This window comes from Theropithecus gelada, chromosome 2 (genome assembly GCF_003255815.1).
Source record: "Theropithecus gelada isolate Dixy chromosome 2, Tgel_1.0, whole genome shotgun sequence".
In the NCBI taxonomy this organism is placed as follows: Eukaryota; Metazoa; Chordata; class Mammalia; order Primates; family Cercopithecidae; genus Theropithecus; species Theropithecus gelada.
This window is the reverse complement of record NC_037669.1, coordinates 88,751,156-88,775,414: the sequence shown is the minus strand read 5'-3', so window position 1 is coordinate 88,775,414 and position 24,259 is coordinate 88,751,156. Positions and strand designations below refer to the sequence as shown.

Here is a 24,259-nt window from a genome sequence, read left to right as displayed (position 1 = left end):
TGTATGTACACACACAGATTAGTTTATTACTCCCAAAAGACTACCTATCTTGTATAAACACCAAAAGAAAAATTAAAACTGATATTATTAATAAGCAAAGATAATGTCATAGCTCAAGAAGAAATTACCCATTTCACTCTACCAGAAAAGACACACCAAATAAGAATACTAGAAAAATGTTCCAGGAATAGAACAAGAACTTTGCTTTCCTAGGGGATCCCAGGAGCCCATCACTTTTCAAATGTACAACCCACAGCCTGGGCAAAATGGCAAAACCCTGCGTCTACAAAACATGTAAAAATTAACCAGGTGTGGTAGTGTGCCCTTGTTGTCCCAGCTACTTGCAAGGATAGTTTGAACCCAGGAGGCAGAGGCTGCAGTGAGCCAAGATCATGCCACTGGACTCCAGCACAGGTGACAGAGTCAGACCCTGCCTCAAAACAAAAACAAAAACGAAAAACCACATACATATGTATAACCCATTTACACTTTTAAAAAATCACAAAGCCAGGCATGGTGGCTCATGCCTGTAATCCCAGTACTTTGGGAGGCCGAGGTGGGTGGATCACTTGAGGTCAGGAGTTCGAGACCAGCCTGGCCAACATGGTGAAACCCTTTACTACAAACACAAAAATTAGCCGGGCACAGTGGTGGGCGCCTGTAATCCCAGCTATTCTAGGGGCTGAGACAGGAGAATTGCTTGAACCTGGGAGCTGGAGACTGCAGTGAGCCAAGATGGCACCACTGCACTCCAACCTGGGCAACAGAGCAAGATTCTGTCAAAAAAAAAAAAAAAAAAAAGTATAAAAAGTAGCCAGGCATGGTGGCACAAGCCTATAGTCCTAGCTACCTAGCAGGCTGAGCACTTGGGCAATAGGGCGAGACCTTGTCTCTAAAAATATACACACATATACACCCCTATATACAATATAAATTTGTGTGTGAATGAATCAGTGAGAGACTAGGTCTGTTGCGTGTGGCTTTTTTTTTTTTTTTTTTTTTTTTTTTTTAAACAGAGTCTTGCTCTATAGCCCAGGCTGGAGTGCAATGGCAATCTCAGCTCACTGCAACCTCCGCCTCCTGGGTTCAAGCAATTCTCCTGCCTCAGCCTCCCAAGTAGCTGGGATTACAGGCATCTGCCACCATGCCTGGCTAATTTTTGCACTTTTAGTAGAGACAGGGTTACATCATGTTACCCAGGCTGATCTTGAACTCCTGATCGCAGGTTATCCACCCGCCTCAACCTCCCAAAGCACTGGGATTACAGGTGTGAGCCACTGTGCCCAGCCTGTTGTTTTTATAATAACTCATAAACGTCACTCCACTAAGACATCAGAAAAGTACCTGAAGGCTAATCTTAATGCCATAGAAATGGCAAAAACTAAATAAAGCTCCCAGACTCCAATCCACCCAGCATTTTCCCAGTAGAGTCAGAAAAAAATAGAATCATTTCCAAACAATTTTACATTTTTAGAATGCTTTATAAAGACTAGATATTCACGTTCCTTGCTTCTTTCATTAAAATTTATTTATTCAACTATTGTTTTTTTCTTATCCAAAAGTCATTCTGCAAATGTGATCTTTTAAAGAGGTTGTCCCCAACCAAATCTCATCCCCACAAACCTGTATAGATGAGACTTACTCTTTCCATGGCATCCTGATTGTAGGATAGGTAATACAAACACATAGATACACCGGTTGCAGCCATAGAAGGACGAGGTATTTCCAGTAATTTCTGTACTCCACCATGCGCAACAAATTCTGTGGCAAATTTGTTATGGAGCAGGAGAGATGCTAGGTGCTAAAAAATGAGGACACAAATTACCACAAAATAACCTAGAAAATTAACAAAATCTCTTGACCTAATATTCAGTTAAGCTGTTAAATACAAAAGTCCTCTAAGGAGACAACCAACCCCTCACAAAAGAAAACCTAATATTATTTAAAATAAACAAAAAGACTAAGATTCCTTAACACTTCTCTTTTCTTTCCTAACACCAGGGATTTTTTTTTGTTTTTTTTGTTTTTTCCAGATGGAGTTTCACTCTTGTTGCCCAGGCTGGAGTGCAATGGCACAGTCTTGGTTCACTGCAACCTCCGCCTCCTGGGTGCAATCGATTCTCCTGCCTCAGTCACCTGAGTGGCTGAGATTATAGGCACCTGCCACCACGTCCAGCTAATTTTTTTATTTTTTAGTAGAGACAGGGTTTCACCATGTTGGCCAGGCTGGTCTTGAACTCCTGACCTCAGGTAATCCGCCCACCGGGGCCTCCCAAAGTGCTGGGATTACAGGCGTGAGCCACCATGCCCAGCCTGATTTTTTTATGAAGGTGAAAAATATTGCTATAAGGGCTGAGTGCGGTGGCTCATGCCTGTAATCCCAGCACTTTGGGAGGCCGAGGTGGGCAGATCACTTGAGGTCAAGAGTTTGAGATCAGCCTGGCCAACATGGTGAAACCCTGTCTCTACTAAAAATACAAACAATTTGCCAGACATGGTAGTGGGTGCCTATAATCCCAGCTACTCGGGAGACTGAGGGAGGAGGATTGTCGGAACCCGGGAGACAGAGGTTGCAGTGCGTCAAGATTACACCACTGCACTCCAGCCTGGGCGACAGAAGGAGACTCTGTCTCAAAAAAAAAAAAAAAAAAAAAAAATTACTATAAGTAATGATATTGGTCAGGTGGCGTGTCTCACTCCTGTAATTCTAGTACTTTGAGAGGCCAGGGTGAAAAGATTGCTTGAAGTCAGGAGTTCAGGGCCAGCCTGGACAACACAGCACAACCCCATCTCTACAAAAAATTTAAAAATTAACCAAATGCAGTGGCACATGCCTGTAGTTCCAGTTACTTGGGAGGGTGAGGTAAGAGGATCGCTTGAGCCAGAGAGTTCAAGGTTGTAGCGAGCTAGGATCAATTGTACCACTGCACTCCAGCCTGGGTGACAAAGTAAGACCCTGTCAGTCAATCAATCAATCAGTAACCCTACAACCATTTTACTATTACATATTTAGGTTGGTGAAAAACTGCATTTTTTGCCTTTGAAAGCAATAGCAAAAACTGCAGTTACTTTTGCACCAACTTAATAGCTTCCCTAACGGACTTTTGCTAACCTTCCCATTTTAATCCTTTTAATATAAATAGCTCTATATCCTAGCTTTTGCTCAATGACTCATCAACTAATGAATTCCCAAAATCTGCCTTCCTTTAAATTGATCAATATATCCCTAAAAGAAGAATCTTGAGCAAATTATCTCAACAAGTATATTTTTAGAACTAACCATGTGCATTTTAAATAGATGTCTTAAAGGTTATCTTTTAAGGTTTTTTAACTGCCTGTTCAAGTCCCACTAGCCTCTCTGGGTGGACTTGATCTCCTGCACAATGTTATGAGCAAAGAATATAATCCAAGGAGCAGGCTGCTTGATGACTCTGAACCTAGGCCAACATAAACAGGGCCTTGGGAAAGCTAGAGCTCCCCCTACTGTTTCCCACGTCAAGGTATCTTCCAGGTACCAACAACATAGATTTGTAATTACATGATTTGATATCTGCACAAATCTCACTAAGGTCAATGGAAAAAAACAGGGATGTGCCCTCTTCAAAAAAGTTCTCTCAACAACCAGGCTCAGGCTAACCCTTATATATAATTCAAATCCCTTCTATCATTACCCTACTTTTTGTTTGTTACACAACACTCTACCACACTTCCACACATTCCTTCCCGCAAGACACAGCTAAACTATGTGACACCCATTATAATTCTCCACACAAAAACCTATAAAAATAGCAACTGCCCAATCCCTTCTTCCATTGCACCCTGTTCAGGACCAGAAATTGTATCTGAAAGCAATATCGTTGGGCCACTGGAGACAACTTTGACCTCCAGCTTCATCCCACTGTGCAAAGTATAACCATGAGCTTACACACTTAATATACACACACACACCAAATCCCACATGTAGAAACACGTTACTCTAATTATGTCTGACCTCCTCCAAACTTGAAATTTCTGAAAGTTAAAAGGCAAATTTCCTCATTTCTATTCCATTTCAAAATACTTTGGAACTATACTACTTTGGCCAACATGGTGAAACCTAGCCTCTACTAATAATACAAAAATTAGCCGGCCATGCTAGCACATGCCTGTAATCCCAGCTACTCAGAAGGCTGAAGCAGGATAATCACTTGAACCCGGGAGGCCAGGGTTGCAGTGAGCAGAGATCGTGCCACTGCACTCCAGCCTGGGTGACAAGAGCGAAATTCTGTCTCAAAAAAAAAAAAAAGAAAAAAATTATAGGTTTATATGCCTGTATCTCTTAACAAACAAAAAATGACAAAGACTTGATTTATTTATTCGTTGGCCTCCTTGTATCCCTCGTACCTGAACATAAGCATCTGGCCCATAAAAAGCACTCAATAAATGTTCAGTAAAGAACAAACACAAAAATAAAGTTACCAAGTGGTAGTAAAATAAGCAGTTCGGCAAAGGGAAGATAAACTAGAAGATGATTAAAGAAAAAGCAAGAAGAGTGTTGTGTCAAGATCACCGATGGGCACATCACAAAAGTTTGATCCAACCTTGGTCCCCAGAGTTTTCACAAATGCTCACTGAAGAAAATTCCCAGGACGATTTGCGGGCCTCTCAAAACTTCTGCTTCGAGACTTTGATAAAGAACCTTAGTAACTTGACTACACACCCTAGTACTGAATTCCCTTACCATCTACCAGAAAATTCACCCCAACAATATACAGGAGCAGTGATCCTCAGGGAAGTCAGAGATGAGTTGCTCTACAGGAGAGGTGTAAGAACACTGCTGTCTGTGTAGAAAGAAAAGGATGGCAAAACTGAGATACATGTTACTCAGCAGAGTTCCTAGGCTTGAAAGAAAACTAACAAACAATGGGCTTAAGAGAGTTCAGAATGAATCAAGTAGTGGACCATTCAGATGTCGCTGCAGTTTCTGCATGTATAATCGATGGGATCCTTCTGAGGATGCTAGAATACAGAATTACGACACTGAGCCACGTCAGCCATAACCCTTATTCTTGTACTTTTCTTTCTTGCTAGTAATTTTATGTAGCAGGTTGAAAAAGCTACCCCATGCTAGGATAGACTGTATACCGATAATTTTGAAATAAGTTCTAGGATGTATTTTTCTTCTTGTATCTTTTCCTTCCTACCATGATACTAATAATTTATAAAGGATCTGCATAGTTTGAACGTATTTGAATAACTTCAGTATACTTTAGCTCTACTGTTTGATTTGACCCAAAGAAGCACCAAGAGGACAAAAGTATTCCCATGTGTTTTAGAAGCCCAAAGTCAGTGAGACAAAACCCAACATCAAGAATCTGAAGCAAACTCACTTGCGGGGAAAGAATGTAAAGAAAGCATTGGGTAGTTTAGCTAGAGTATAATAGATTTTCTGGCTTTCAAAAATCTAGACTGCAATAAGATGAAACTTCGTGTTATTTTTACAATTTTCAGTACAAATAAAGGTATGTATAGAGAAATAACAAAGTTGACATATTTGAGTGTCTTTAAAAAAAAAAGAAAAGAAAGAGCCAGGTGCGGTGGCTCACACCTGTAATCCCAGTACTTTGGGAGGCTGAGGTAGATCCTTGAGGTCAGGAGTTCGAGACCTGCCTGGCCAATATGGTGAAACTCTGTCTCCACAAAAAATTTAAAAAGTAGCCAGGCGTGGTGGCACATGCCTGTAATCTAAGCTACTCAGGAAGCTGAGGCAGGAGAATTACTTGAACCCGGAAGGCAAAGGTTGCAGTAAGCCGAGATCACACCACTGCACTCCAGCCTGGGAGACAGAGCAAGACTCAGTCAAAAAAAAAAAAAAAAAAAAAAAGGCCAGGTGCGGTTGCCCTTGCCTGTAATCCCAACACTTTGGGAGGCTGAGGCGGGCGGATCACCTAAGATCAGGAGTTCTAGAACAGCCTGGTAAACATGGTGAAACCCTGTCTCTACTAAAAATACAAAAATTAGCTGGGTGTAGTGGCTTATGCTGGTAGTCCCAGCTACTCGGTAGCCTGAGACAGGAGAACTGCTTGAACCTGGGAAGCGGAGGTAGCAGTGAGCAAAGAGCACCACTGCACTCCAGCCCGGGTGATAGAGTAAGACTCCGTGTCAAAAAAAAAAAAAAAAAAAAAAGAGCAAGAAGACCCCAAACTCACTAAAGGGAAATTATTTCCTGGGTTGCAAAAGGGCTGAACATGGGAGAGCAAGTAAGACTAACTCACAAGGTCCCCACTTACCCATGATGACTAAGCTGATCTGAATGGAGCAATACAGTTGAATAATAACAATGTGGCTATCATACAGTTCTCAACAGGTAACTACTGAGAGATGAGGCCATTGCACGGTTGCTCACATCTATAATTCCAGCACTTTGGGAGGGTGGCACATGGAAAACTTGAGCCCAGGAGTTCGAGACTAGCTTGGGCAACATAATGAAACCCAGTTTCTACCAAAAATACAAAAAATTAGCTGGGCAGTGTGGTGCACACCTGTGGTCCAAGCTACTCAGGAGGCCGAGGCAGGAGGATGGCTTGAGCCTGGGGGGTGGAAGTTGCAGTGAGCCAAGATCACGCCACTGCACTCCAGCCTGGGTGACAGAGTAAGACCCTGTCCTCAAAAATAACAAAAAATAAATAAAATAAAACGTGTAACACAAACAACATTGTTGTAGTCCAGTCACTATGCCAGAAAAAAAAAAAAAAAGAAAAAAGAAAGAAAACACTGTAACAATCCTAGAAACCCAAACAAAAGTTATATTCAGTCTCACTTATAACAAAGTAACTTATCATCTTTGTGTTCCATTCAAATCTTGGCTAATTTTATACCTGTTACATGTTCATCTTAAAATTTTACTTGTTACATATTCATTCATTCTTTTCTGACTTCTGCATACCCAAGATTTCACTAAAAGTTTGGAGTGGTTATGCTTTTTTTTTTTTTAACTGTAATTTCACTTTAAAATTAAACTTTAGCCTAGCAGAGTAACTTCAGTTTTTCATGAAAATCCTTATTTCCATGGTTCAACAAACAAATATTAAGGGAATTCATTCAGTTCCTAAGTGACTACTATTTGTTGATTGCTTACCATATACCAGTCCCTGTTTTAAGCAGTAGAAATTAAAAAAAAAAAACCCTCAAAATTATATGCAAAGATGTTCACTGCAATGTCCCCTGTAACAAAAAAATGAAACAGCACAGGCATATCACAAAACTAAGAAAATTACAGAGCATCTAATCTGTATAGAACAATCATATAGCTACATGTAAACATTCTTAGGATACAAGTGAAGCTGAACTGTAAAGTCTAGCTAACAATTATTTTCAAAGCAACTGTGTCTATTAAAGATTAGAATGAAGCACAAAAATAAAAAGTTATTTTATTATAAGCGAGACTGAATGTTATTTTCTTTTGGGCTTTCAGGATTGTTACAATGTTGTTTATGTTATACTATTTTTTTTTTTTTTTAGACAGGGAGTTTCAGAGTTTCGCTGTTATTGCCCAGGCTGGAGTGCAATGGCAGGAGCTCAGCTCACCACAACTTCCAACTCCTGGGTTCAAGCAATTCTCCTGCCTCGGCCTCCTGAGTAGCTGGGATTACAGGCATGTGCCACCACACCCAGCTAATTTTGTATTTTTAGTAGAGACGGGGTTTCTCCATCTCTAGTTGGTCAGGCTGGTTTCGAACTCCCAACCTCAGGTGATCCACCTGCCTCAGCCTCCCAAAGTGCTGGGATTACAGGCATGATCCACTGCACCGGACAAAGTGTTATACATTTTTTTAAAAAAGTAATTTTAATGACCTCATCTCTCAACAGTTACCTATTGAGGAGAACTGAATGATAGCTACATTCTTATTCATTCAACTCTCTCTCTCCATTCAGATCAGCAGTCACCTTGAATTAGGTGTGGACCTTGTGAATTAGACTTAGTTGCCCTCCTATGTTTAGCTCCTTTGCAACCTTTACTGAATTAGGGTCTGCCTGTCTTGTTTTCTTCCGAGAGAGTCTCGCCCTGTCGCTCAGGCTCATCCTAGTGATCTTGGCTCACCGCAATCTCCACCTCCCGAGTTCAAGTGATGCTCATGCCTCAGCCTCCTGAGTAGCTGGAATTACACGCGCAAGATACCACGCCAGGCTAATTTTTATATTTTTTGTAGAGACCAGGTCTCCCATGTTGACCAAGCTGGTCTCAAACTCCTGGGCTCAAGCTATCCTTCTGCCTCAGTCTCCCAAAGTGCAGGGATTATAGGCGTGAGCTAACGTGCCTGGCCTGTCTGCGACCCTTTTTTTTTTTTTTTGGGGGGGGGATGGAGTCTCACTCTGTTGCCCAGGCTGGAGTACAATGGCACAATCTCTGCTCACTGCAACCTCCGCCTCCCAAGTTCAAGCAATTCTCCCACCTCAGCCTCCTGAGTAGCTAGGATTACAGGTACCTGCCATCATGGCCAGCTAATTCTGTCTGCTATTTCATTACTCATTTTCTAGTTTATATTTTGTTACCCCTAGGTAATTTAACATATACAATATGTACATAGTCTAGAAAAAATTTTTGTGGCCGAGCGTGATGGCTCACACCTGTAATCCCTACACTCTGGGGGGCCGAGGTGAGTGGTTCATTTGAGGTCAGGAGTTCGAGACCAACCTGGCCAACATGGTGAAACCCTATCTCTACTAAAAATACAAAAAGTTAGCCAGGCTTGGTGGCGGGTGCCTATAATCCCAGCTACTCAGGAGGCTGAGGCAGGAGAACTGTTTGACCCAGGAAGCGGGGGTTCCAGTGAGCAGAAATCACGCCACTGCACTCCAGCCTGAGAGACAGAGCAAGAAAAAGAAAAAAAGAAAAAATTGTTGTTAGCTGATACAGGTTTAATATCTAAAAAGCAGCGCATAAGCAAGCACTATTTCATATTTTTCCTCTCCTATTCAGCCACAATAATGGAGGCCAACTCATGTCTAGATCCACTTTTTATCTCAACACTCAGCCCTTTAGATTAACACCTAAGTTTCTGTAGAGATACACAGTAAGCCTCCTCTCTTCTATCTAAACAAGAATGTTTTGATTGTTACTATTCTGATGCATCTGGCTATAGAAATATCCTGAGCAATATCATGCAGAGAAATTACATGTTAAAACACACAGGCACATCTCTGTCAATAAAATGGTCAGTGACACAGGGTATGGTGACTCATACCTATAATCCTAGTACTTTGGGAGGCCAAAGCAGAAGGATTGCTTCAGTCTAGTTTAAGACCAGCCTGGGCAACACAGTAAGACTGTCTCTACAAAAATTTTTTAAAAATTAGCTAAGCATGGTGGCATGCACTCGTCTCACTCAGGAGACCGAGGCAGGAGGATTGCTTGAGCCTAGGAGGTCAAGGCCACAGTGAGCTATGATCACCCCATTGCACTCCAGCCTGGATGACAGAGTGAGACCTATCTCTAAAAATAAATAAATAAAGCTTCACCAGGTGCGGTGGCTCACGCCTGTAATCCCAGCACTGTGGGAGGCCAAGGCGGGCAGATCACTTGAGGTCAGGAGCTCGAGTCCAGCCTGGCCAACATGGTGAAACTCCGTCTCTACTAAAAACATACAAATCAGCCATGCACGGTGGCATGTGCCAGTAATCTCAGCTACTCAGGAGGCTGAGGCAGGAGAATCACTTGAATCCGGGAGGCGGAGGTTGCAGTGAGCCGAGATCACGCCACTGCAGTCCAGCCTGGGCAACAGAGTGAGACTCCATCTTAAAAAAATAAATTTAAAAAAAAAATAAAGTTTTTAAAAAATCCCCAGTGACCCAATATTTTTAAGAACTTTACCTTTAGTGCCTCAAATGTAAGCAGGACATCATTAGTTTGCTTCAGGTCAATATAGAACATCATCAGCTCCCGTGATCCAAGTTGCATGAATATGGGAAGTAGCTGAAATGAAGACCAAATACAAGTCTTAAATTTTGGTTTTATTTTCATGTATTTCCTATTCCACTCTTTGAGGATAGAAGCCTAAAGAAATGACACACCTCTTCCTCCCTCCCTATGAAGATAAATGTATACACGCACTGTAATCAAACAGACCATATCAGGAACAACCTGCATAAGACTTGACCAGTTTCATGCAAAGTCTTGTTTGAGGCAGAGTTAGAATATATCTTTGTATAAAATGCTACCATAAAACACCAGAGAAATGAACACAATAATTCCTATGTGTGAACAGTACTCTTCCCAATAAGCTTACCTCCTGATACTCTCCTAGAGGGGTCAAATACTGGAGAATGAGTCGCTGCTCGATAGCAGGAGTCATAGGATAAAGGGTATAATTGGTGCCAATCACCCAGGGGGACATTTCTGACCAGCTGCTGTTAGACAGCTCAACAAACATGCGATCTGGATCAGAAGATGAGAAACCCAACTTTTGCTTGGCTTTCCTAAAGTTCTCTCTGTCACCCTGTTTTGCTGACTTGTTTTTCTTTAATCCTCCATCCTCAGGTTTGGTTGTTGAGTTCACTCTGCTACTGGTCTTGTGGCCTGAATCAAGATGAAAGGAGATCTCCATGTCTCCAGAAGCTTCCTCTTGGTCTCCATCCACTACATCTACAGCCATGTCACCATAGTCCATATCCACAGCCTCCTCATCCAGAGGCAAAAGGGGTTCAGAAGAGAGCTTCCGTGGACTGGGACGCTTGTTTTCCTGCCGCAAAGCCACTTCCTGTAGCTGTAGCTCCCTCAGTCTTCGAAGCACTATTGCCACCTATCAACAGATAATTGGAGAAAAATGGGGTGCCTCTTTATTAAGGATTAAGTAATCCTTAATAATTCTTATTTCCACATAACTGGAGACTCACACAGTGAGCCCAATACCTGGTAATAGCAACAATTTGATAAATATGTTGCTTTGATTCCTACAAATTGATAAAATAAGTAACAGCTAAGTATTATTCCTCATAAAATTTTCCAGAGAACCCAAACCAGAAGATTTGCACGTAAAATACATCATTGACAACTGATCTGTTTGGGTCAACTTGACCTGGACCATCACACCTGAAGAGGCAGAAATTAGATATATTCATGATTTTTCTAATGTGTCGTTGAAAACCAAACATGAAAGTTTCTCAAACTTTTATCTACTGCAGGTTGTATTCCATTAGATATTGCCATCTGTATTATACATAACTACATTATCATTTTTCAAGTTCTTTTTTTTTTTTTTTTTTTTTTTACTTCTTAAGTACTTACTTTTTGGGCCAACCCTATGAAGTGGTACTGTGTTTCATTTTAAAAAGAGAGGGATGGCCAGGCGCAGTGGCTCACACCTGTAATCCCAGTAATTTCGGAGGCCAAGATGGGTGGATCACCTGAGACCAGGAGTTGGAGACCAGCCTGGCCAACATGGTGAAACCCCGTCTTTACCAAAAATACAAAAAACTTCCCGGGCATGGAGGCGCTCGCCTGTAATCCCAGCTACTGGGGAGGCTGAGGCAGGAGAATCGTTTGAACCCGGGAGGCGGAGGTTGCAGTGATCCAGCTTGGGCAACAAGAGTGAAACTCCGTCTCAAAAAAAAAGAGAGGGATTATGTGTGCACTTTACTTTGAACTGCATTTTTTAAATTAGAATAGTGGATAGATAAAAGGAAGGGCACTTGGAAGCTGTTATCCTCACCAAACTAATACAGGAAAAGAAAACTAAACACTGCATGTTCTCACTTATAAGTGGGAAATGAACAATGAGAACACAGGGACACACTGCGGGGAACACCACACACTGGGGCCTGTCGAAGGGGAGTGGGAAGAGAATCAGGAAGAACAGCTAATGGATGCTGGGCCTATTACTTAGGTGATGGGTTGATCTGTGCAGCAAATCACCATGACACATGTTTACCTATGTAATAAATGTGCACATCCAGGAGAGGTACCCCAGAACTTAAAATAAAAGTTGATGGGGGGGGAGGGGGAAAAAAAGGGCAGAGGGATGGATATTGTAAGTGTTCACAATCAATTTAGGTGATGTATATATGTAGTTGTTCACTGTAAAATGCTTTCAATTTTACTACACATTTGAAAATTTTCATAACACAAATGGTAGAAAGGGAAACAGAGAATGTTACTATTCTTTATTGGCATACAACGTCATTATCCTTGACAAGATTAAAAGTAGCTATTTTGTGCCAAACACGGTGGCTCACGCTTGTAATCCCAGCACTTTGGGAGGCCTAGGTGGGTGGATCATGAGGTCAGGAGTTCGAGACCAGCCCGACCAACATGGTGAAACCCTGTCTCTACTAAAAATACAAAAAGTTAGCCAGGCATGGTAGCGGGCACCTGTAATCCCAGCTACTCAGGAGGCTGAGGCAGAAGAATTGTTTGAACCCGGGAGGCGGAGGTTGCAATGAGCCAAGATCGCATCACTGCACTCCAAACTGGGCAACAAAGCAAAACTCCGTCTCCAAAAAAATAAAAGGCAGCTATTTTCTATTTTTAAAAACTCTTATGGAAACTAATATTGAAATTATAGCCGCCGGGCGCGGTGGCTCAAGCCTGTAATCCCAGCACTTTGGGAGGCTGAGACGGGCGGATCACAAGGTCAGGAGATCGAGACCATCCTGGCTAACACGGTGAAACCCCGTCTCTACTAAAAAATACAAAAAACTAGCTGGGCGAGGTGGCGGGCGCCTGTGGTCCCAGCTACTCCGGAGGCTGAGGCAGGAGAATGGCGTAAACCCGGGAGGCGGAGCTTGCAGTGAGCTGAGATCCGGCCACTGCACTCCAGCCTGGGCGACAGAGCCAGACTCAGTCTCAAAAAAAAAAAAAAAAAAGAAATTATAGCCATGCTCCAGTACAAGGTAATCAATATGATCTACTTATTCAGATTCAGGTAACAAAGAATTTGTGAATACTCTCCCACCTTATACAAAAATTTATTCTAATACAGTCCTTACCAGCTGTGAATTTTCATCTCTATAGTTGGCAGCAATGTCTTGATTTTCCATAGCACCTCCTAACAGTCCAGTAGAGTATGTCCTCAATGGTTGATCAGCCTCTCGGGCCCATTTGAAAAGATTCTCGACAATGCCCTCCTATAGTAAAGGAAATTAAATAGTACATTTCGGAAAAAGTCCACGTTCATGATTAACAATATAAGCAAATATTTCAGTGTCATGAAAAAAATTTTAATATTTCAATGTTCATAAGAGTAAAAAAAGCACTACTACACCATCTAATAGGTTCCTTAGTTATATAAAGTATCTGTGCAAAAGAAGCCTATTCAGCCAATAAAACTCAATCTATCTCTTTTAGGTTTTTGCAGTCAGAAAAAAATAATTAAAAAATAAATAAAACTCAAGCTAAAAATTAACAATCTCCAGAATATAGTCCTAATCTAGATGTTAACTTCCGAAAGGCTCCATGATCAACTGGGGATCACTGAAAGTAACCCTCATAGAAACTCACAATAATATATTAACGTTCTGAGAAGTACTCCATCAAAGTAGTGTTTAATTTAGGCCCCACATACCAGAACCTTCTTTTTTTTTTTTTTTTTTTTTTTTAAGACAAAGTCTCACTGTTGCCCACGCTGGAGTGCAATGGTGTAATCTTGGCTCACTGCGACCTCTGTCTCCCAGGTTCAAGCGATTCTCCTGCCTCAGCCTCCTGAGTACCTTGGCCTATAGGCATGTGCCACCACAGCCGGCTAATTTTTTTATTTTTTAGTAGAGACGGGGTTTCACTATGTTGGCCGTGCTGGTCTCGAACTCCTGACTTCAAGTGATCCGCCCACCTCAGCCTCCCAAAGTGCTGGGATTATAGCATGAGTGACCATGCCTGGCCTCCCAAACTTATTTCTAATTACCTTTTATTATGAAATATAATACATATAAACATGCATGGTCCAAAGAACTTGAAAATCACCTATGTCCTACTGCCCAGCTTAAGAAATAGAAACTTTCTGTAGGCCAAGATTGATAAAAACATAAAATAAAAATAAGTAATACATTAAAATTCTTTTACCTTTTCCAGATCACAAATTTAAAAATAAAAAAATTTTTAAAGAAATAGAAACCTCCAATGTACCCCTCCTTATACCACCTCCTGCAAGGAGGTTTAAACACTCCTAAATTTTAAGAATTTTCTTGTTAAACTTTGTTAACTGCTATATGCCTTTGAACTACATAAATTGTGATAGTGTATATATTCTGCTGCAACTTATTTTTTACTCAGCATATGTTTTTTAGATTCATCTATATTGCTGCCTGTAGCACACTTAAATAGCACTCAAGACAGGCTACAAATATTAATTTATCTCATACTCATATCAAGCCTATAGGATTGGGCAGGTACTATATTTACAGATGAGGAAAATGAATCACAATGAGGCTAATGAACCAAAAGTTACAAAACTAGTTAGTGGCAGAGCTAGGATGTGAACCTAGACAGTGTACACCTACAGATGCTCTTCACTGCCATACTCTGCTATTTTATTGGCTTGACCAATAATGATGATATAAACTATGTTTGTGCTAGCCAAGTATCTAACATACAAACCTAGGAACAGAACTGCTAGGTCATAGGGTATGTGCGTGCTCAACTTTACTAAATGAGGCCAAACTTTTCCAAAGTGATTGCAACAATTCACATTTCCACCAATAGTGAATAAAATTTCTCTTCCTTTTTCCACATCTTTGCCAACACTACCACTATCAGTCTGATGGGTGTAAAAATAGCATTTCATTTAATTTGAATTTCCTTGGTTATTAAATAAGTTCTGCATTTTGTCATTTATGTGTTGACCATTCAGGTTTTTGCTTCTGTGAAGTACTCTTGCTTTTGCCAGTGTCTTTTGCTAAACAAAAGTTCTTTTTTTTTTTGAGACACAGTCTTGCTCTGTCACCCAGGCTGGAGTGTAGTGGCGCAATCTTGACTCACTGCAACCTCTGCCTCTCAGGTTCAAGGGTTTCTCCTGCCTTGGCCTCCCGAGTACCTGGGATTACAGGTGCACACCACCAGCCCGGCTGATTTTTGTATTTTTAGTAGAGATGGCGTTTCACCATGTTGGCCAGGTTGGTCTCGAACTCCTGACCTCAGGGGATCCACCCGCCTCCCACTCAGCTCCCAAAGAGCTGGGATTATAGGTGTGAGCCACCGCACCCGGCCAAGTTCTTAATTTTCTTATAAGCGTACTTAAGGCTGGGAGCTGTGGCTCGTGCCTGTAATCCTAACACTTTGGGAGACCAATGCAGGAGGATCACTTGAAGTCAGGTGTTTGAAGTCAGGTGTTTGAAGTCAGGAGTTTGAAACCAGCCTAGGCAACATAGCAAGACCCCATCTCCACACAAAAAAAAATTTAAAAATTAGCTGGGCATTGTGGTGGACACCTGTAGTTGAAGCTACTTGGGAGGCTGAGGCAGGAAGATCACTTGAGCCCAGGAGTTCAAGGCTGCAGTGAGTTAGGACTGCACCACTGCACTCCAGCCTGGGTGACAAAGCAAGACCCCATCCCTAAAAAGAATAAAAATAAAAATAAATTTAAAAATAAAAAAAATACTGGCTGGGCATGGTGGCTCACACCTGTAATCCCAGCACTCTGGGAGGCCAAGGAGGGTGGATCACCTGCGGTCAGGACTTTGAGACCAGCCTGGTCAACATGGTGAAACTCCGTTTCTAATAAAAATGCAAAAATTAGCCAGCATGGTGGCGGGTGCCTGTAATCTCAGCGACTCAGGAGGCTGAGGCAGGAGAATCGGAGGCCAGAAGGCGGAGACTGCACTGAGCCGAGATTGTGCCACTGTGCTCCAGCCTGGGCAACAAGAACAAAACTTTGTCTCAAAAATAATAATAATAATAATAATAATTTTTAAATTTTTCAAAAACTTAATATTTTCTTTTTCTTAAATTCTTCAAAAGAGTCATCAGCTCATTCTCCTATATATTACCAAAAGTTTTTACCATTTTTTAAAAATTCCTACTATGGGTTAGGCATGGTGGCTCATGCCTGTAACCCTAGCACTTTGGGAGGCCAAGGCAGGTGAATCACTTGAGGTCAGGAGCTCAAGACCAGCCTCCTGGCCAACATGGTGAAACCTCATCTCTACTAAAATTACAAAAATTGGCTGAGTACAGAAGCGCGTGCTTGTAGTTCCAACTATTCGGGAGGCTGAGGCATGAGAATCGCTTGAACCTAGGAGGCGGAGGTTGCAGTGAGCTGAGATTGTGCCACTGCACTCCAACCTAGGTGACAGAGCAAGACTGTCTCTCAAAAAAAAAAAAAAAAAATCTACTCTGAAGAACACATTTTTGGAAATTCTGTTGTAAAATTTCTACTGATACAGAATATATTTACCATGTATTTTCAGCATATCTCTTTGTGCCCTTTTTCCAAACAGTGTAAAAAACTTAAAATATTAATTCTATCTATTATCTTCCACTGACATGTTATGAAGAATTCTGTTCCACCTTTTGTCCTCCTAAACTGTTTCTTTTGATTAACAGTTCTAGGTTTACAGGCCAGGCATGGTGGCTCATGCCTGTAATCCCAGCACTTTGGGAGGCGGAGGCGGGTGGATTACATGAGATCAGGAGTTTGAGACCAGCCTGGTCAACGTGGCGAAACCACATCTCTACTAAAAATACAAAAATTATCTGGGTGTGGTGGCACATGCCTATAATCCCAGCTGCTCAGGAGGCTGGGGCAGGAGAATCACTTGAACCCGGGAGGCAGAGTTGCAGTGAGCTGACATCAGACCACTGCATTCCAACCTGGGTGACAGAGCAAAACTCTGACTCAATTTTAAAAAAAAAAATAGCCCTATGTTTACAAACAGACACTGAGGATATTTTCTACTATCTTCTGACCTCTACTGCCACTGTGGCAAAGTTTGCTCTGTTTGATTATTTGCAGGAATTTTTTTTACTCTAGTTGCTTTTAAGATCTCCTCTTTGGTAATCTTCACTGTACTTCCTGAATCTGAATGGTGATGTCTTTCATTAAAATTCTACTGTCATCTCTCTGAATGCTGCCATCTCTCTGAATATGCCTTTGTCCTTTCTCATCTCTCTACTCCTTCTACCTGAAACTCCCTTTAGATATTCTGAACTTTCTAATTCTAGTCCATGTTTCAACTTCTTTTATACTTTTCATTTCTTATTTCTAGGAGCTTCATTATTAGTTATCCTGTCAGATCTTCCAGTCCATTAATTGTATCTTCAGCTCTGTCTAAACTTCACTCTAACTCAGAGAGACAGGTGTCTCACTTTGTTGCCCAGGCTGATCTTGAATTCCTGGCCTCAAGGGATCCTCCTGCCTCAGCCTCCTGAGCAACTGAGACTATAAGCATGCATCCCTATACCCAGCTCATTTACTAAGTTTTTAAATTCCGTAACTATAATTTTTGTTTTTTCATAGAATCTTGAACTTTTCTTAGAGTTCGGATTCCTTATTTTACATCCAATAATTTAACCATTTTTAAGAGTATAATTCAGTAGGACTAAGTACATTCACAATGTTAAATAACTATTACTGGTATAGTATCTATTTTCAGAACTTCTTCACTATGCAAACAAAAACTCTATAGCCCTCACTTTCAATTACGATTAAGACAACCAGACAGAAGATCAATAAGGAAATAGAGAACATGGCCGGGCGCGGTGGCTCAAGCCTGTAATCCCAGCACTTTGGGAGGCCGAGACGGGTGGATCACGAGGTCAGGAGATCGAGACCATCCTGGCTAACACGGTGAAACCCCGTCTCTACTAAAAAATACAAAAAAAAAATAGCCGGGCGAGGTGGCGGGCGCCTGTAGTCCCAGCTACTCGGGAGGCTGAGGCAGGAGAATGGCACAAACCCGGGAGGCGGAGCTTGCAGTGAGCTGAGATCCGGCCACTGCACTCCAGCCTGGGCGACAACACGAGACTCCGTCTCAAAAAAAAAAAAAAAGGAAATAGAGAACGTGAACAACACTATAAGACATTGAACCTAAAAGATGTACACAGAAAATTCCACCCAACAACAGCAGATTACACAATCTTCTCGAGTACACACAGAACTTTTTCCATGTCCTTTTACGTTTTTTTTTTTTTTCCAGAGTAAACCATATGTTAGGCCACAAGTCTTAATAAATTTTTTAAAACGATTGAAATCTCATAATCTTTTCTAGTCACAACACAATGAAATTAGAAATCAACAATAGAAAACTATAATATTCACAAATACATGGAAATTAAACATCACTCTTGACTAACTAATGAGTCAAAAAAATCACAAGGGAAATCAGAAAGTCACTTTGGACAAATGAAAACACAACCATACCAAAACCTATGGAATGCAGCAAAGGCGGTGGTTAAAATGAAATTTATTTATTTATTTCTTTTTTTTTTTTTTTTTTTTTTTTTGAGACGGAGTCTCGCTCTGTCGCCCAGGCTGGGGTGCAGTGGCCGGATCTCAGCTCACTGCAAGCTCCGCCTCCCGGGTTCATGCCATTCTCCTGCCTCAGCCTCCCGAGTAGCTGGGACTACAGGCGCCCGCCACCTCGCCCGGCTAGTTTTTTATATTTTTCAGTAGAGACGGGGTTTCACCGTGTTAGCCAGGATGGTCTCGATCTCCTGACCTCGTGATCCGCCCGTCTCGGCCTCCCAAAGTGCTGGGATTACAGGCTTGAGCCACCGCGCCCGGCCTTATTTCTCTTTTTTTTTGAGATGCAGCTTTGGTCTTGTTGCCCAGGCTGGAGTGCAATGGCACAATATCGGCTCACTGCAAGCTCTGCCTCCTGAGTTTGAGTGATTCTCCTGCCTCAGCCTCCCAAATAGCTGGGACTACAGGCACATGCCACCACACCTGGCTAATTTTGTATTTTTAGTAGAGATGGGGTTTCACCATGTTGCCCAGGCTGCTCTCGAACTCCTGACCTCAGATGATCCATTCACCTCAGCCTCCCAAAGCACTGGGATTACAGGCGTGAGGCACTGCACCCAGCCAGAATGAAATTTATAGCTGCAAACACATACAATTAAAAAAGAAGAAATATCTCAAATCAAATTCGGAACTAGGCCTAACTATGCCTTATTCTATATGACACTAGAAAAAAATAATACTCAAAGCTAGCAAAAGAAATAATAAAGATTATAGTGGAGAAAAATGAAACAGAGAACAGAAAAATACAGAAAGTCAATGAAACTACAAGTTCTTTACCAAGATCAACAAAATTGACAAAGTTTTGGCAAGACAGGTCAAGAATAAAAGAGAGGACTCAAATTACTAGGATCAGAAATGAAACAGGCCTCATTACTATCAACTTTATAGAAATAAAAAGATTTATAAGAGAATACCATATACAATTGTACAACAACAAATTGGATAACCAAGATAAAATGGACAAATCTACCAAAACTGACTCATAAACAGAAAAACTAAACAGACCTATAAGTAGCAAGGAAATTGAATCAATAATCAAAAACTTCTCAAAACAGAAAAACCCAGGACATGATGACTTCACTAGTAAATTCTACAAAACATCTAAAGAAGAATTAAAGCCAGGTACAGTGGCTTACATCTGTAATCCCAACAATTTGAGAGGCTGAGGCAGGAGGATCACTTGAGGCTAGGAGTTTGAGACAACTTAAGCAACAAAACCAGACCCATCTCTTTAAATAATTAAATAAAATAAAGAAGAATTAACACCAATCCTTCTCAAAACTCCTCCCAAAAACTGACTAGGAAGTAACACTTCCTAACTCATTTTATGATGCCAGCATTACCAAAGCTAAAGACACTATGAGAAAAGAAAACTATACACCAATATATCACTAATGACTATAGTTATAAAAATCCTCAACAAAATACTAGGAAAATGAATTCAGCAGCATAAGAGGATTATACATCATGACTAAATAAACTGTATTTCAGGAATTCAAAGATAGTTCAACATGCCACATGACCACTGCAACTGATACCAAAAAAATGTTGACAAGTCAATACCTTATAATGAAAAAACTATAAACTAGAAATAGAAGGAAACATCAGCATAATAAAGGCCATTTATGAAAACTCACAGCTAATATTATACTCAACAGTGAAAGACTCAAAGGCTTTCCCTTAAGATCAAGAAAAAGATGTCCACTTTTTTTTTTAAAAGACAAGGTCTCCCTGTGTTTCCCAGGATGGTCTTGAACTCCTGAGCACAAGCTATCTTCCCACCTCGGCCTCCCAAAGTACTGAGGTTACAGGCATCAGCTACCATGCCTGGTCAAGGTGTCCACTTTTGCCACTTCTATTAAACATAGTACTGGAAGTTCTAGTGAAAGTAATTAGACATAAAAAAAGAAATTAAAGGAATCCAGATTAGAGAGGAAGAAGATTACATCTGTTGGCAAATGACATGAACTTATATGTATAAAACCCTAAAGACTCCATACACAAAAAAACCTGTCAGTTAAGAAACACATCCGGCAAAGTTATAGGACACAAAATCAACATAAAAAAATCAGTTGCATTTCTACACACTAGCAATGAAAAATTTAAAAAGGAAATTATTTTTCTTTTTTTTTTTAAGTGACAAGGTCTCATTCTGTCACCCAGGCCGGAATGCAGTGACATAATCATAACTCACGGCAACCTCGAACTGCGCTGAAGCAATCCTCCTGCCTCAAACTCCCGACCAGCCAGGACTACAGCCATGTGCCACCACACTCAACATATATATACACACACATATATATATGCACACACATATTTTTACAGAAGGGGTCTCACTATTTTGCCCAGCCTGCAGTCAAATACTTTTAAATAAAAATAAATTTTAGCCCAGACAGAGTGGCTCATGCCTGTAATGCCAGCACCTTGGGAAACCAAGTCAGGGAGGATCATTTGAGCTCAGGAGTTCGAGACCGGCCTGGGCAACATAATGAGACTCTGTCTCTATTTTTTCATATATATTTTTAAAATAAATAGATTTTGGGTCAGGTGCAGTGGCTCATACCTGTAATCCCAGCACTATGGGAGGCCGAGACGGGTGGATCACCTGAGGTCAAGAGTTTGAGACCAGCCTGGCTAACATGGCGAAACCCCATCTCTACCAAAAATACAAAAAATTAGCTGGGCATGGTGGCAGGTCCATGTAATCCCAGCTACTCGGGAGGCTGAGGCAGGAGAATCTCTTGAACCTAGGAGGCAGAGGTTGCAGTGAGCTGAGATCGCGTCACTGCACTCTAGCCTGGGCAACAGGCAAAACTCAGTCTCAAAAAAAAAATTGTAAAGCTTTTTTTTCAATATCTCTGAAAGTAAAAGTCAACAACTTTTTAAAAACAGTGGCTGAATAAAATCAACTTAGTACACTGAACCAGCATTTTAAAAAAGAAACAAAGTAAAAAGTACCAGAATGAATTGCACTAAGAGTAAACAGTGTTTTTAAAACTTCTTTTTCATACATATAATGTATTGACTGGGTTTCAAGGTTTTAAAAAAAAGTACATCACTATGTTTCACAAAATTTGAAAAACATTGTCCTAGAGCAGTAAGTCTTTTTCTTTTCTGTTTTGAGACAGGGTTTCATTCTGTCTCCCAGGCTGGAAAGCAGGGGCACAATCACAGCTCACTGCAGCCTCCACCTCCTGGGCCCAAGCAACCCTCCCACCTCAGCCTCCCAAGCAACTGAGACTACAGTGTGCACCACTACACCCACAAAGAGACTCCATCTCTTTGTAGATGAGGTCTCCTTAGGTCATCCAGGCTGAATAACTCTTAATTATAACTTTGAGGAACACCAATAGTCAATTTGTTGAGAAATAATTATTTCTGACTCATTAATTGCTATAATTAAAGTATTTTAACAAACATTGATTCATTTAAAAAAGCTGCATAGGATACTTCTGAAGAGTACAGATCATCATGTAATCAAGTAACACAATATGAAAGAGGCTTGCAATCTGTTCTCTAAACACTGGATTCAAGACAATTTCCAATCTAATGCACAATGGAGTAAGTCACTTCTCCCAATAAACCATTAATTAAGAAACAATAAAACTGTTCTTGCAGAAAGCTTTATTATTCATAATTTCCCTTAAATAGTGTTTCTAACCTCCAAAAGTCATTCATTTCTTTTTAGATCTACAATGATGAAACTATAAAGAACCAGAGATGATTTTCCTACAAAGACAACATGGAAATTTTCAAAAAGCTCAGTTAAATCATCTGTAATTGGCTGGATGCGGTGGCTCACACCTGTAATCCCAGCACTTTGGGAGGCTGAGGCGGGTGAATCACCTGAGGTCAGGAGTTCGAGACCAGCCGGGCCAATGTGGTGAAACCCCATCTCTACTAAAAATACAAAAAAATATTAGCCAGGCATGGTGGCAGGCGCCTGTAATCCCAGCTACTCAGGAGGTTGAGGCATGAGAATCGCTTGAAGCCAAGAGGCGGAAGTTGCAGTGAGCCGAGATCACACCATTGCACTCCAATCTGGGCAACAGAGTGAGGCTCTGTCTCAAAAAAAAAAAAAAAAATCTGTAATCTTAGCTAAACCTTGTATATACAAATATATTGCCATAAATGCTTTTACTATCCTGATTTTCAGAAGAATCCATATCAAAATTTTTTTACAAAGATATAGATTCTTCTAGTCTCACACAGGGGTTGCTAACTGGAGATACTAGTCTATAAGAAATACTGCAAATTACAACGTTAATCACAATGTTATTCTTTAAAATACTTTATGTGGCACAATTATTCTGCAATAAAAGTTAATACGAATTTTCTTAAAAGCTAAATAAGAATCCAGATCTTTAATTTGGGTCATACACTTAACTATGATAAGACTTCCAGGCTGGGTGCAGTGACTCATTCCTATAATCCCAGCACTTTGGGAGGTTGAGGCGGTAGGACTGCTTGAGCCCAAGAGTGTGAGACCAGCCTGGGCAACATAGGGAGACCTCATCTCTACAAAAAATTTTTTTAAAAATTAGCCAGGCATGGTGGCATTTGCCTATGGTCCTAGCTACTTGGGAGGCTGAGGCAGGAGAATGGTTTGAGACAAGGAGGTCAAGGCTGCAGTGAGCTGTGATCACACCACTGCACTCCAGCCTGGGCAACAGAATGAGACCTGTCTCAAAAGAAAAGAAAACAAAAAAGGAGTTCCAGAGTGCTTAAGAAGATTAAAATTTTAATAGCTTTAAAAATAAAGCAAGTGGCCAGGCGCAGTGGCTCACACCTGTAATCCCAGCACTTTGGAGGCTGAGGCAGGTGGATCACCTGAGGTAGGGAGTTTTAGACCAGCCTGACCAACATGGAGAAACCCCATCTCTACTAAAAATACAAAAATTAGCCAGGCGTGGTGGTGCGCACCTGTAATCCCAGCTACTCAGGAGGCTGAGGCAGGAGAACTGCTTGAACCCAGGAGGGAGAGGTTGCAGTGAGCTGAGACTGCGCCACTGCATTCCAGCCTGCACGACAGAGCGAGACTCCATCTCAAAAAAAAAAAAAAACAAGCCATGGGGCATATCCAATTCACACAGCAAATTCTTAAAGCTAAGATACAAAATATTTACATTACTTCTAAAACTTGAGTAACTCATTTTTTTTTCTGTCTCACTCTCTTGTCAGGGCTGGAGTGCAGTAGCATGAATAGGGGTCACCACAGCCTCTACTTCCTGAGTTGAAGCGATCCTCCCGCCTCAGCATTCCAAATATCTGGGACTACAGGCATGACCTACCGTGCCCAGCTAATGATTTATTTTTGTAGAGACAGGGTCTTGCTGTATTGCCAAGGCATATGGCCGGTCTTAAACTACTGGGCTCAAGCAATCCTCCTGCCCTAGCCTCACAAAGTCCTGGGATTACAGATATGAGTCACCTCACCTGGCCCTAATTTTTCTCTTTATTTTATTTTATTTTATTTTATTTGAGATGGAGTCTCGCTCTGTTGCCCAGGGTGTGTGTAGTGGCATGATCTTATCTCACTGCAACTTCCACCTCCTGGGTTCAAGCGATTCTCATGCCTCAGCCTCCCAAGGAGCTGGGACTACAGGCGCACCCCACCACACCCAACTAATTTTTGTATTTTTTTGTACAGACAGGGTTTTGCCATGTTTGCCAGACTGGTCTCAAACTCCTAGCCTCAAGTGATCTACCCCCTTGGCCTCCGAAAATGCTGGGATTACAGGCGTGAGCCACTATGCCCAGTCCCTATTTTTTTTGGGGGGGGGGACGGAATATCACTCTGTCGCCCAGGATGGAGTGCAGTGGCACAATCA

General features: G+C 41.3%; 1 protein-coding gene across 6 annotated transcripts in view; it reads right to left on the bottom strand.

Moving 5' to 3' along the window:
- DCAF1 (DDB1 and CUL4 associated factor 1) overlaps window positions 1-24,259 on the bottom strand; it is a 109,030-nt gene that overhangs the window by 39,550 nt on the left and 45,221 nt on the right. For all 6 annotated transcript variants that reach the window (XR_003118038.1, XM_025374914.1, XM_025374912.1 and 3 more), the window contains 4 exons: window positions 12,964-13,101; window positions 10,266-10,778; window positions 9,851-9,952; window positions 1,643-1,801 (listed from right to left, as the gene is read on the bottom strand). Coding sequence is in view for 5 of the 6 variants with exons in the window: in XM_025374914.1 (XP_025230699.1) it covers window positions 1,643-1,801; window positions 9,851-9,952; window positions 10,266-10,778; window positions 12,964-13,101 (912 nt within the window). In the remaining variant the exon portion in view is untranslated. The remainder of the gene's footprint in view (window positions 1-1,642; window positions 1,802-9,850; window positions 9,953-10,265; window positions 10,779-12,963; window positions 13,102-24,259) is intronic.